Source organism: Orcinus orca, chromosome 1 (genome assembly GCF_937001465.1).
Source record: "Orcinus orca chromosome 1, mOrcOrc1.1, whole genome shotgun sequence".
Lineage (NCBI taxonomy): Eukaryota > Metazoa > Chordata > Mammalia > Artiodactyla > Delphinidae > Orcinus > Orcinus orca.
This window is the reverse complement of record NC_064559.1, coordinates 57,169,465-57,183,513: the sequence shown is the minus strand read 5'-3', so window position 1 is coordinate 57,183,513 and position 14,049 is coordinate 57,169,465. Positions and strand designations below refer to the sequence as shown.

General features: G+C 38.7%; 1 protein-coding gene across 5 annotated transcripts in view; it reads right to left on the bottom strand.

Annotated features, from left to right (window-relative positions):
- The window catches only part of SLC9C2 (solute carrier family 9 member C2 (putative)), a 272,343-nt gene that overhangs the window by 230,467 nt on the left and 27,827 nt on the right, over nucleotides 1-14,049 (bottom strand). For all 5 annotated transcript variants that reach the window (XR_007479644.1, XR_007479647.1, XM_049715795.1 and 2 more), the window contains exons 4-5: nucleotides 8,122-8,216; nucleotides 6,956-7,094 (exon numbers count right to left, since the gene is read on the bottom strand). Coding sequence is in view for 3 of the 5 variants with exons in the window: in XM_049715795.1 (XP_049571752.1) it covers nucleotides 6,956-7,094; nucleotides 8,122-8,216 (234 nt within the window). In the remaining 2 variants the exon portion in view is untranslated. The remainder of the gene's footprint in view (nucleotides 1-6,955; nucleotides 7,095-8,121; nucleotides 8,217-14,049) is intronic.

Here is a 14,049-nt window from a genome sequence, read left to right as displayed (position 1 = left end):
AAAAAGAATGAAAAGAATTGAAGACAATCTCAGAGATCTCTGGGACAACACTAAATGCACCAACATTTGAATTATAGGGGTCCCAGAAGAAGAAGAGAAAAAGAAAGGGTATGAGAAAATATCTGAAGAGACTATAGGTGAAAACTTCCCTAACATAGGAAAGGAAATAGTCACCCAAGTCCAGGAAGTGCAGAGAGTCCCATACAGGATAAACCCTAAGAAAAACACACCAAGACATATTAATCAAACTAACAAAAATTAAATTCGAAGAAAAAATATTAAAAGCAGCAAGAGAAAAACAAAAAATAACATACAAAGTAATCCCCATATGGTTATCAGCTGATTTTTCAGCAGAAACTCTGCAGGCCAGAAGGGAGTGGCAGGATATACTTAAAGTGATGAAACAGAAAAACCTACAACCAACATTACTCTACCCAGCAAGGATCTAACTGAGATTCAACAGAGAAATCAAAAGCTTTTCAGACAAGCAAAAGCTGAGAGAATTCAGCACCACTAAACCAGCTTTACAACAAATGCTAAAGAAACTTCTCTAGGTGGGAAACACAGAGAAGAAAATGACCCACAAAAACAAACCCAGAACAATTAAGAAAATGGTAATCAGAACATACATATCGATAATTACCTTAAACATGAATGGATTAAATGCTCCAACCAAAAGACACAGGCTTGCTGAATGGATACAAAAACAAGACCCATATATATGCTGTCTACAAGAGACACACTTCAGACCTAGGGACACAAACAGACTGAAAGTGAAGGGATGGAAAAAGATATTCCATGCAAATGGAAATCAAAAGAAAGCTGGAGTAGCAATACTCGTATCAGACAAAATAGACTTTAAAATAAAGACTGTTACAAGAGATAAGGAGGGACACCACATACTGATCAAAGGATCAATCTAAGAAGAAGAGTTAACAATTATAAATATTTATGCACCCAACACACAAGCACTTCAATACATAAGGCAACTGCTAACAGCTATAAAAGGGGAAATCAACAGTAACACAATAATAGTGGGGGACTTTAACACCTCACTTACACCAATGGACAGATCATCCAGACAGAAAATTAATAAGGAAACACAAGCTTTAAATGACACAACAGACCAAATAGATTTAGTTGATATTTACAGGACATTCCATCCCAAAACAGCAGATTACACTTTCTTCTCAAGTGCACATTGAACATTCTACAGGACAGATCACATCTTGGGTCACAAATCAAGCCTCAGTAAATTTAAGAACATTGAAATCATATGAAGCATCTTTTCTGACCACAACGCTATGAAATTAGAAATCAATCACAGGGGAAATCAAAAAATACCTACAGACAAATTACAATGAAAATACGACAATCCAAAACCTATGGGATGCAGCAAAACCAGTTCTAAGAATGAAGTTTATAGCAATATAAGCCTACCTCGAGAAACAAGAAACATCTCAAATAAACAATCTAACCCTACACTTAAAACAAGTAGAGAAAGAAGAACAAAGAAAACCCAAAGTCAACAGAAGGAAAGAAATCATAAAGATCAGAGCAGAAATAAATGAAATAGATACAAAGAAAACAATAGCAAAGATCAATAAAACTAAAAGCTGGTTCTTTGAGAAGATAAACAATATTGATAAACCATTAGCCAGACTCCTCAAGAAAAAGATGGAGAGGACTCAAATCAATAAAATTAGAAATGAAAAAGGAGAAATCACAAATGACACCGCAGAAATACAAAGGATTATAGGAGACCACTACAAACAACTATATGCCAATCAAATGGAAAACCACAAAGAAATGGACAAATTCTTGGAAAGGTACAATTTTCCAAGACTGAACTAGGAAGAATTAGAAAATATAAACAGACATATCACAAGTAATGAAATTCAAACTATAATTAAAAATCTTCCAACCAACAAAACTCCAGGACCAGGTGGCTTCACAGGTGAATTCTAACAAACATTTAGAGAAGCACTAACACCCATCCTTCTCAAACTCTTCCAAAAAATTGCAGAGGGAGAAACACTCCCAAATTCATTCTACAAAGCCACCATCACCCTGATACCAAAACCAGAAAATATATCACAAAAAAAGAAAATTATAGACCAATATCACTGATGAACATAGATGCAAAAATCCAGAACAAAATACTAGCGAACAGAATCCAACAACACATTAAAAGGATCATACACTATGATCAAGTGAGATTTATCCTAGGGATGCAAGGATTCTTACATATACACAAATCAATCAATGAGATACACCATATTAACAAATTAAGGAATAAAAACCATATAATCACTTCAATAGATGCAGAAAAAGCTTTTGACAAAATTCAACACCGATTTATGATAAAAACTCTCCAGAAAATGAGCATAGAGGGAAACTACCTCAACATAATAAAGGGCCATATATGACAAACCCACAGCAAGCATCATTTTCAATGGTGAAAAACTGAAAGCATTTCCACTAAGATCAGGAACAAGACAAGGATGTCCACTCTTGCCACTATTATTCAACATAGTTTTGGAAGTCCTAAAAGAAATAAGAGTAATCCAAATTGGAAAAGAAGGAGTAAAACTGTCACTGTCTGCAGATGACAATGATACTATACATAGAAAATCCTAAAGATGCCACCAGAAAACTACTAGAACTAATAAATGAATTTGGTAAGGTTGCAGGATACAAAATTAATGCACAGAAATCTCTGGCATTCTTATACACCAACAATATAAAATCAGAAAGAGAAATTAAGGAAACAATCCCACTTACCATCGCAACAAAAAGAATAAAATACCTAGGAATAAACCTGCCCTAGGAGGCAAAAGACCTGTACTCAGAAAACTATAAAACACTGATGAAAGAAATCAAAGATGACATAAACAGATGGAAAAATATACCATGTTCTGGGATTGGAAGAATCAATATTGTGAAAATGACTATACTACCCAAAGCAATCTACAGTATCAATGCAATCCCTATCAAACTACCAATGGCATTCTTCACAGAATTAGAACAAAAAATTTTACAATTCATAGGGAAACACAAAAGACCCCAAATAGCCAAAGCAATCTTGAGAAAGAAAAATGCAGTTGGAGGAATCAGGCTCACCCACTTCAAACTATACCATAAAGCTACAGTAATCAAGACAGTATGGTACTGGCACAAAACCAGTATAGATCAATGGTACAGGATAGAATGCCCAGAGATAAACCCACGCACATATGGGCACCTAATTTACGACAAAGGAGGAAAGAACATACAGTGGAGAAAAGACAGCCTCTTCAATAAGTGGTGCTGGGAAAACTGGACAGCTACATGTAAAAGAATGAAATTAGAACACTCTCTAACACCATACACAAAAATAAACTTCAAGTGGATTAAAGACCTGAATGTAAGACCAGACACTATAAAACTCTTAGAGGAAAACATAAGAAAAACACTCTTTGACATAAAGACACTATTTGCATATGACAAGATACTCTATATAGAAAACCCTAAATTCTCCACCAAAAAACTATTAGAACTAATAAATGAATTCAGTAAAGTTGCAGGATACAAGATTAATATACAAAAATCTGTTGCTTTTCCATATGTTAATAATGAACTATCAGAAAGAGAAAGCAAGAAAACAAGCCTGTTTAAAATCCTATTCAAAATCGCATTAAGAAAACCTAGGAATAACTGTAACCTCAGAGGTGAAAAACCTATACTCTGAAAACTATAAAACATGAATGAAAGAATTTGAAGATGATAAATGGAAATGGAAAGACATCCCATGTTCCTGGATTAGAAGAATTAATATTGTTAAAATGTCCACACTACACAAAGCAATCTACAGATTTAATGCAATCTCTCTCAAAATACCAATGGCACTTTCCACAGAACTAGAACAAATCATACTAAAATTTATATGTAACCACAAAATACCCCAATTTTCCAATGCAATCTTGAGAAAAAAGAACAAAGCTGGAGGTATCACATGCCCTGACTTCAGAGTATACTACGAAACTACAGTAATCAAAACAGCATGGTGCTGGCACAAAACAGAAAATTAGATCAAGGAACAGAAAAAAGAGCCCAGAGATAAACCCAAGCACATATGGTCACCTAATTTATGACAAAGCAGGCAAGAACGTACAATGGAGAAAAGACAGCCTCTTTAATAAGTGGTGCTGGGAAAACTGGACAGCTACATGTAAAAGAATGAAATTAGAACATTTTCTCACACCATATATAAAAATAAACTCAAAATGGATTAAAGATCTAAATGTAAGACCTGAAATGATAAAACTCCTAGAACACAGCATAGGCAGAACACTGGCATAAATCACAGCAATAATTTTTTGGATCTGTCTCCAAAGGCAAAAGAAACAAAAGCAAAGATAAACAAAGGGGACCTAATTAAACTTAAAAGCTTTTGCACAGCAAAGGGAACCATGGTCAAAAAGGAAAGACAACCTACAGAATATTTGCAAATGATGCAACCAACAAGGGGTTTTTATGCAAAATATACAAACAGCTCAGACAACTCAACATCAAAAAACCAAAAAGTCCGATTAAACAATGGGCGGACCTGAATTTTTCAAAATTCAGACATTTTTCCAAAGAAGACATACAGATGGCCAACAGGCATACAAATAGACACTCAACATCACTAATCATCAGAGAAACACAAGTCAAAACCACAATGAGTTATCCCCCCACACCTGTCAAAATGGCCATCTTCAAAAAGTCCATAAATAACAAATGTTGGCAAGGATATAGAGAAAAGGGAACCCTCTTGCACTGTTGGTGGGAATGTAAATTGGTGCAGCCACTGTGGAAACAGTATGGAGATTCCTCAAAAAACTAAAAATAGAACTACCATATGATCCAACAATTCCACTCCTGAGTGTATATCTGAAGAAAATGAAAACACTAATTCAAAAAGAAACATGCATCCCAATTTTCATAGCAGCATCAATTTACAATAGCCAAGATATAAAAGCAACCTAAGTGTCCCTCAAGAGATAAATGGATATGGAACTCCCTGGTGGCCCAGTGGTTAGGACTTGGTGCTTTCACTGCCAGGGCCCAGGTTCAATCCCTGATTGGAGAACTAAGATCCCACAAGCTGACTGGCATGGCCAAAAATAAAACCAAAAAAACAAAGCAAAACAAAGAGATGAATGGATAAAGAAGATGTATCAGGGGTGTGTGTGTGTGTGTGTGTGTGTGTGTGTTTATATATGTATGTTTACTCAGCCATAAAAAAGAATGAAATTCTGCCATTTGCAACAACATGGATGGACCTAGAGGGTATTATGCTTAGTGAAATAAGTCAGAGAAAGTCATATGCTCTATGTTATCACTTACATGTGGAGTCTAAAAAAATTTTTATAAAACAAATGAATATAACAAAACAAACAGACTCACAGATATAGAGAACAAACTAGTGGTCACCAGTGGGAGAGAGAAGATGGGAGGGGCAAGATAGGGGTAGGGGATTAAGAGATATAAACCACTACACATAAAATAAATAAGCAACAAGGATATATTGAACAGCACAGGGAAGTGTAGCCATTATTTTGTAGTAACTTTAAATTCTATTAAAATATTGAATTACTATGCTGTACACCTGAAACTAATATATTATTATAAATCACCTATACTTCAATTAAAAACATAAGAAGACAACTCAACTTAAAAATGGGCAAAAGATTCAGAGACATTTCTCCAAAGAAAATATACAAATGGCCAGTAAGCACTTGAAAAAATGTTTAACGTCACCAGTAATTAAGGAAATGCAAATCAGAACTACATTAAGTTACTTCATACCCACTAGAACAGCTAAAAAAAATTTTTTTAAGATAATAACAAATGTTGATAACAATGTGGAGAAATTGGAATCCTCATATATATTGCTTATGGGAATGGAAGTTTGGAAAAAGTTTGGCAATTCCTCAAAAGGTCAGAAATAGAGGTACTATATGACCCCAGCAATTCTACTCCTAAATATATACCCAAGAGAAATGAAAGCATGAGGCCACACAAAAATTTGTACACAAAAATTCATGGCAGCATTATTTATAATAGTCAAATAGTAGAAACTCAAGTGTCCATCAATTAATGAATGGATAAAGTTGAATCCATACAATGGACTATTGTTCAGCGATAAAAAGGAATATTGACACATATTACAACATGGATAAACCTTAAAAACATTATGCAAAGCGAAAGAAGCCAGATACAAAAGGCAACAGACTATATGATCTATCTCTGAAATGTTCAGAACAGGCAATCCATAGAGATAAAAAGTAGATTAGTAGTTGCCAGGGACTTGTGGAAGGGAGGAATGGGCAGTGACTACTAACAGATACGGTGTGTCTCTTCGGGCTGGTAAAATGTTCTAAAATTAGACAGTGGTGATGATTATATAAATCTGAAAACCGCTGAATTTTTCATTTTTTAAATGGTGAATTTTATGGTATGAGAATTCTATCTCAATAAAGCTGATATTTTTAAAATCTTAGGTACACCTGCCACCAAGATTCTGACAGTGCACCTTCTCCACTGACAGGACAGTATTCCCACAATAGGTTTTTCAAACTATAGAGTTACATTACTGAAAATGTTTTTTTCAAATTCTGCCGCTCTATCTCCTTGAAGGACATGTCTTCCTGGTTGAAAATCACTGGTCAAAACTATAGTAAATTACATAAAATTAAATGACTAATGATGGTAATAAGATTAGTACTAGACATTCTCTGTAGAAATAACTCTGTCATTATTTTTATTATTAATATTGTAACTCAATGAAACTGAGTTATAGATTAGTGCCTGTAACAAGGTTAATGGCTACTTAATGAAGATTGTTGAAATCAGATTATCTCAGAAATAACAACATTGAACCTAATTTTCATCTTTTCTGACACTCAAACCATTTTTATCCAAAACTTACGTGGTGTAGCCATTTTTGTGAAGATAGGAGTCACAATATCTTCCAATTGCTGTTTCTGCTCAAAAAGCTCATTAATGGAAGCTTCTAAATGGGTTTCCAGCCATTCATTTTTTATATGGCATGCATTGAGGATGGTATTCTAGAGACAGAAACAAAGAATTTACCTTCCACTTGTTTATTTAAAAATAAAACTCTATATAGTAACTCTAAACCAGCACTGTGCAACAGAACTTTTTGTGATGATGGAAATGTTCTGTATCTGCATTGTCCAATACAGTCACCATTAGACATACATAGCCAATGAGCACTAGAAAAGTGGCTGAGGAACTGAATTTTTAATTTTATTTAATTTTAATTAATTCTAATTTAAATAATCTCATATGGCTAGGGGCTACTATATCTGACAGTGCAGCTCTAACATTAGTGGAATGTACGTATAAAGAAACTCATAATCTAGAGTCATGAAGCCTTGGGCCAGTCTACACCTTCTCCCTAATTCTTTATTTTCAATGAGCCTGTGATAAAGAAAAGTGTTTGCAAAGGTTGGAAAAAAACGGGTGGATGGTATGAGCTGCATGCAACTCAACGGGCAATGCCGAGGATATTTTATTCTTTCTCAGGTGGTTCACAGAAGAAAGTGCAAGAAATGCAAAAAGAGCTTCACCTCACTGAAAACCTCTCAATTTGCATTGCAGAACCATCTCTTTGCACATGAGCAGCAAACTGCTGATATCTGATTTAAGATCTTCATTACTCTATAGTTTGTAATAATATAGAGACACGAATAAATGTATATGCAAAAAAATAAAAAATAAAATAAAGGGCTTCCCTGGTGGCACAGTGGTTGAGAGACCGCCTGCCAATGCAGGGGACACGGGTTCGTGCCCCAATCCGGGTAGATCCCACATGCCACGAAGCGGCTAGGCCCGTGAGCCACGGCCGCTGAGCCTGCGCGTCCGAGCCTGTGCTCCGCAACGGGAGAGGCCACAACAGTGAGAGGCCCGCGTACCGCAAAAAAAAAAAAAAAAAAGGAATAAATGAAGGAAGGGAGGGAGAAGAGAGCAGTGAGGACCGCTACCTACCTCTAGTGCATTAGTGTAGAAATTAAAGATACAAGGCAAAAATCTCGGAAGACTTCAGAGCAAACTATAATCACAATGCAGTACCTTGTCTTCCTTAAAAAGCTTCCCTGGTCCCTTTGCTGTATCTGTAACAATTGCAGAGACGTTTGCGATATATTTTTTTAGCGCCAGCCTTGCATCTGAAAGAATAGAACAGTAAAATGCATATTAATAAGACAAAGACCAAAAAATATGCATGACAAACATTACATGCTTGTAATGTACATTTATATCTCCAGAGTTTTATAAAGACTGTATAGGAGATTTGTTGCAGTTGTTTTCCTTGGGGAACTTCAAAAGGATAACATTCAACTAGCACAGCACTTTGGGGCACTCACTGTATTCCTAGAATTGCCCTAAAATTTTTAAAGAGCAAATAAACATAAAATGTGATACCCGATACCAAAGAGACTATAGTCTATCAAAATACCTACTCTGGGGAAAGGAACAAAAAACATTTCCAAGAGAAAAACTGTCACTTGCTTTACCCTTCTTTATCCTTCACAATAAATTCAAATAGCTTCCCTCTTTAAAAAAAAAAAAAGTGTTTAAAATAATTCCATTCTCTATAGCACACGTCGCAAAATTTGCAAGACCTGTTTAAACAAAATTACAACACTTTGAGAGAAATAAAAGACTCAAGTAAATGGAAAGCTTTACCATATTCTTAGACAGAACAACTGAATATAGTAAATGGTAGATTAGCCTCAAATTAATTTAACAATTGATGTATTCGTTTCCTGTGGCTGCTATAACAAATTGCCATAAATTTGGTAGCTTAAAGCAACAAAAGTTTATAGTTTATCCCCTTACAATTCTAGAGGCAAAAAGCCTGAAATCAGTTTAGCTGATTGTGTTGGCAGGGGAGATTCTTTCTGGGGGCTCTGAAGGGAGAATCTATTTTCTTGCTGTTTTCAACTTCTAGTGGCAGCCTGTACCCCTTGGCTGTGCCTCCTTCCTCCATCTTCAATCAAACTACACCACTCCAATGTCTAGCTCCATCATCAAATCACCTTCTCCTGGGCTTCCCTGGTGGTGCAGTGGTTGAGAGTCCGCCTGCCGATGCAGGGGACGCGGGTTCGTGCCCCGGTCTGGGAAGATCCCCCATGCCGCGGAGCGGCTGGGCCCGTGAGCCATGGCCGCTGAGCCTGCGCGTCCGGAGCCTGTGCTCCGCAATGGGAGAGGCCACAGCAGTGAAAGGCCCGCGTACAGAGGGAAAAAAAAAAAAATCACCTTCTCCTCTTCTGTGTCAAATCTCCTGCCTCTCACTTATAATAAAGACAGTTGTAATTACATTTAGGTCCCACCTGGATAATCCAGGATAATCTCCCCTTCTGAAGATCCTTAATTTAAGGATCTGCAAAATCCCATATGAGGTGACATTCACAGGTTCCAGGGATTAGAACCTAGATATCTTTGGCAGACTTTTTTCAGCCTACCACAGTCGGCCCTCTGACCTCCCAAAACTCCTACATATCCCCCATGCAAAATACATTTACCCCATGCCAACATCCAAAAGTTTCAACCCATTACAACATCAACTCATGTCCAAATGCTCATCTAAAATATCATCAGCTCAAAAGTCTCATCTCATCATCTAAACAAGGTATGCATGAGACATTAGTATGATCCATCTATCTTGGGGTAAAATTCCTCTCCATCTGTAGACCTGTGAAACTAGAAAACAAAGTTCTCTGCTCCCAAAATACAATGGTGGGACAGGCACAGAGCAACAGTTATAGATAATGCCATTCCAAAAGTGAGAAATTAGAGGAAAAAAGGAGTCACCACACTCCCAAGTAATTTTGAAATCCCACAGGGCAAATTCTATTAGGTATCAAAGCCTGGGGATAATCATCTGTGGTGTAAGGCTCCATCCTCTTGGCCTGCAGCTCCAGCCTGAGTCATCCTTCCTTTTTCATGAAAGACAGCACGTTTTTGCAGCTGAATAGTTTTGTCAGTCACAGCTTCAAACCCACCATTCATGTTGCAAACAGAATTAATTCCCTAAACTGGAATCCAAGGTTTAGGTTTTGGCTCCACTAGCTGGGTGACCTGGAGTCAGTAGTGGCCCCAGAATTTCAATACAGGATGAAGTTTAGCAGAGAAATTAGCTGGAAGAGGGGACTAAGGGACTTGTCATAGAACTGCATTTATATAATAAGCACACCGATTTTACTAACAGCATATATTTATTTGGGGTAGCGTGGTAGAGAAAGGAGCTTACTGCAAGCATCCTCTTAATGCCACCATAGCTGTCTTACTGCATTCAGGCTGCAAAATACCACAGACTATGTAGTTTATAAACAACAGAAACTTATTTTTCACAGTTCTGGAGGCTGGGAAGTCCAAGATCAAGCTGTCAACATGGTTGCAGTCTAATGAAAACCCTCTTCCTTTATTGCCAGCACCTTCTCACTGTGCCCTCACATAGTGGATGGGGCTAGGGAACTCTGTGGGGACTCTTTTATAAGAACACTAATCCCATTCATGAGGGCTCCACCTTCATGTCCTAAGCATCTCCCAAAGGCCCCACTTCCTAATACCATCACATTGGGCATTAGGATTTCAACATATGAATTTGGGGGGAACACAAACTTTCAGACCATAGCAATATCTTAACCCCACTAACCTCAGTTTCTCCATCTAGAAAATGGAAGTATTACAGCACCATCCTCATAGGGTTGTTGTAAGAATTAAACACAATGTATTATAGTATAATGCATGCAGACGTCTTGACACAGTGCCTGTCACACAGTAAAGCACTCAGTAAGTTTATTATTATGTCACTCCTCTCCTCAAAACTCTGTAAATGACTCCCTATTGACTACTGAATAAAATGTGGGGCCTTCCAAGATCTATCTAGCCACAAACTATCTTTCCAGCTTCATCCCTTGCAACATTCATCCAGAGACCCTGTCCATTATTTACCCCCTGTTTCCTCTGCTCCCAGTCTCACTCCTTCAGTTTCTCAGGTCTCTGCTCAAGCATCACCTTAACAGAGAAGCCTCTCCTGATTGCCCTCTATAAAATAACACACTCTCACTTGCTGGCAACTTCATAACCCCGTTACCACTCTATTTTTCTCCGTAACACTGCATAGATACATAGATTTAGATAATTTTATTTTCTATGTCTCCCTACCACAAAGTAAACTCCATAAACATAGTTTTATGCCTAGTTGTGTATGTATTCTCAGCTCCTAGAATGGTATTTAGCACATAGGAGGTGCTCAATAAATATTTATAAATGGTTGTCTAAAGGTTTACACAGAATTTCTTTGCTTATTATGTTTCCTCAACCTAAAATGCCCTCTCTGCATTGCCACCCACCAAAATTCTACTCATTCTTCAAAGCTTACTTTAAAATGCACTTCTGTGAAACTCCTAATTCCCCCAGGTAGATCTCATTGTTCTATCAATTGTGACATGATTATAATCTGATTTAGCTCTGAGTTTAATCTGTCTTGTAGTTTTTTGCTTCTACCTCTAGACTGTAGGTTCCTTAAAGGCAGAGTCTGTGTCACCTTCTTATCATATATCATGCAGCCTCACCATCTCTTTTTCACTTACCACGCCAAATTCCCCACCCCTCACCCACTACCTGATAGTACCACATTGCCACCAAAAAGATATAGGTCAAAAGGGGGAGGGACTCAGCATTTGCTTGACTATTTGAAGGGAAGGACATTCCAGAATGAAAAAAACAGAAGCAGATGCTAGGTTGTATGAAATGATAACAGCTATAGCTACTTTGTAAGTAGATGTGAAAGTACCATACTTCAAAAGGGTTGGGGAGGATCTTCAAGATGGCAGAGGAGTAAGATGTGGAGATCACCTTCCTCCCCACAAATACATCAAAAATACATCTAGAAGTGGAACAGCTCCTACAAAACACCTCCTGAATGCTGGCAGAAGACCTCAGACTTCCCAAAAGGCAAGAAACTCCCCACGTACCTGGGTAGGGCAAAAGAAAAAAGAAAAAACAGAGACAAAAGAATAGGGATGGGACCTGCACCTCTGGGAGGGAGCTGTGAAGAAGGAAAAGTTTCCACACACTAGGAAGCCCCTTCACAGGTGGAGATGGCGGGGGGGGATGTGTGGTAAGGTTCGGAGCCACAGAGGAGAGAACAGCAACAGGGGTGCAGAGGGCAAAGCGGAGAGATTCCTGCACAAAGGATCGCTGCCAACTAGCAATCACCAGCCTGAGAGGCTTGTCTGCTCACTTGCCGGCCGGGACTGGTGGGTGCTGGGAGCTGAGGCTCGGGCTTCGGAGGTTGGATCCCAGGGAGAGGACTGGGGTTGGCTGCTTGAACACAGCCTGAAGGAGGCTAGTGCGCCACAGCTAGCCGGGAGGGAGTCCGGGAAAAAGTCTGGACCTGCCTAAGAGTCAAGAAACTTTTTCTTCCCTCTTTGTTTCCTGGTGCGTGAGGAGAGGGGATTAAGAGCGCTGCTTAAAGGAGCTCCAGAGACAGGCGCAAGCCCCGGCTATCAGCGCAGACACCTGAGACGTGCATGAAATGCTAAAGATGCTACTGCAGCCACCAAGAATCCCATGTGTAAGCACAGGTCACTATCCCCACCTGCCCTCCCGGGAGCCTTGCAGCCCACCACTGCCAGGGTCCTGGGATCAGGGACAACTTCCCCGGGAGAACACACGGGGCACCTCAGGCTATTGCAACGTCACGCCAGCCTCTGCCACAGGCTCACCCCGCATTCGAATTATAACTACTGTACCCCTCCCTTCCCCCAGCCTGAGTGAGCCAGAGCCCCCTAATCAGCTGCTCCTTTAACCCCCTCCTGTCTGGGCGAAGAATAGACGCCCTCAGGCGACCTACATGCAGAGGCGGGTCCAAATCCAAAGGTGAACCCCAGGAGCTGTGTGAACAGAGAAAGGGAAATCTCTCCCAGCAGCCTGAGGAGCAGTGCATTAAATCTCCACAATCAACTCGATATACTCTGCAACTGTGGAATACCTGAATAGACAACAAATCGTCCCAAAATTGAGGCCGTGAACTTTGGGAGCAACTGTAGACTTGGGGTTTGCTGTATGCAACAGACTAGTTTCCGATTTTTATGTTTATCTTAGTATAGTTTTCAGCACTTGTTATCATTGGTGGATTTGTTTACTGGTGTGGTTGCTCTCTTTTTTTTAATTAGTTTTTTAATTTTTTAATTTTAATAACTTATTTTATTTTATTTTTCTTTCTTTTTTTCCTCCCTTTTCTTCTGAGTGTGTGGCTAACAGGGTCTTGGTGCTCTGGCCAGGTGTCAGGCCTGAGCCTCTGAGGTGGGAGAGCCGAGTTCAGGACATTGGGCCACCACAGACCTCCCAGCCTCACGTAATATCAATCAGTGAGAGCTCTCCCAGAGATCTCCGTCTCAACGCTAAGACCCAGCTCCGCTCAGCGACCAGCAAGCTCCAGTGCTGGACACCCCATGCCAAACAACTAGAAAACAGGAACACAACCCCACCCATTAGCAGAGAGGCTGCCTAAAAGCATAGTAAGTTCACAGACACCCCAATACACACTACTAAATAACCAAGAGATCACTGAAGAAATCAAAGAGGAAATCAAAAAATACCTAGAAACAAATGACAATGAAAACATGACCACCCAAAACCTATGGGATATAGCAAAAGCAGTTCTAAGAGGGGAGTTTATAGCAATACAATCCTATCTCAAGAAACAAGAAAAATCTCAAATAAACAACCTAACCTTACACCTAAAGCAATTAGAGAAAGAAGAACAAAAAAACCCCAAAGTCAGCAGAAGGAAAATAATGATAAAAATCCGATCAGAAATAAATAAAACAATAAATGAAGGACACAATAGCGAAGATCAATAAAACTAAAAGCTGGTTCTTTGAGAAGATAAACAAAATTGATAAACTGGTAGCCAGACTCATCAAGAAAAGAAGGGAAAAGACTCAAATCAATAGAATTAGAAATGAAAAAGTAACAGGGGCTTCC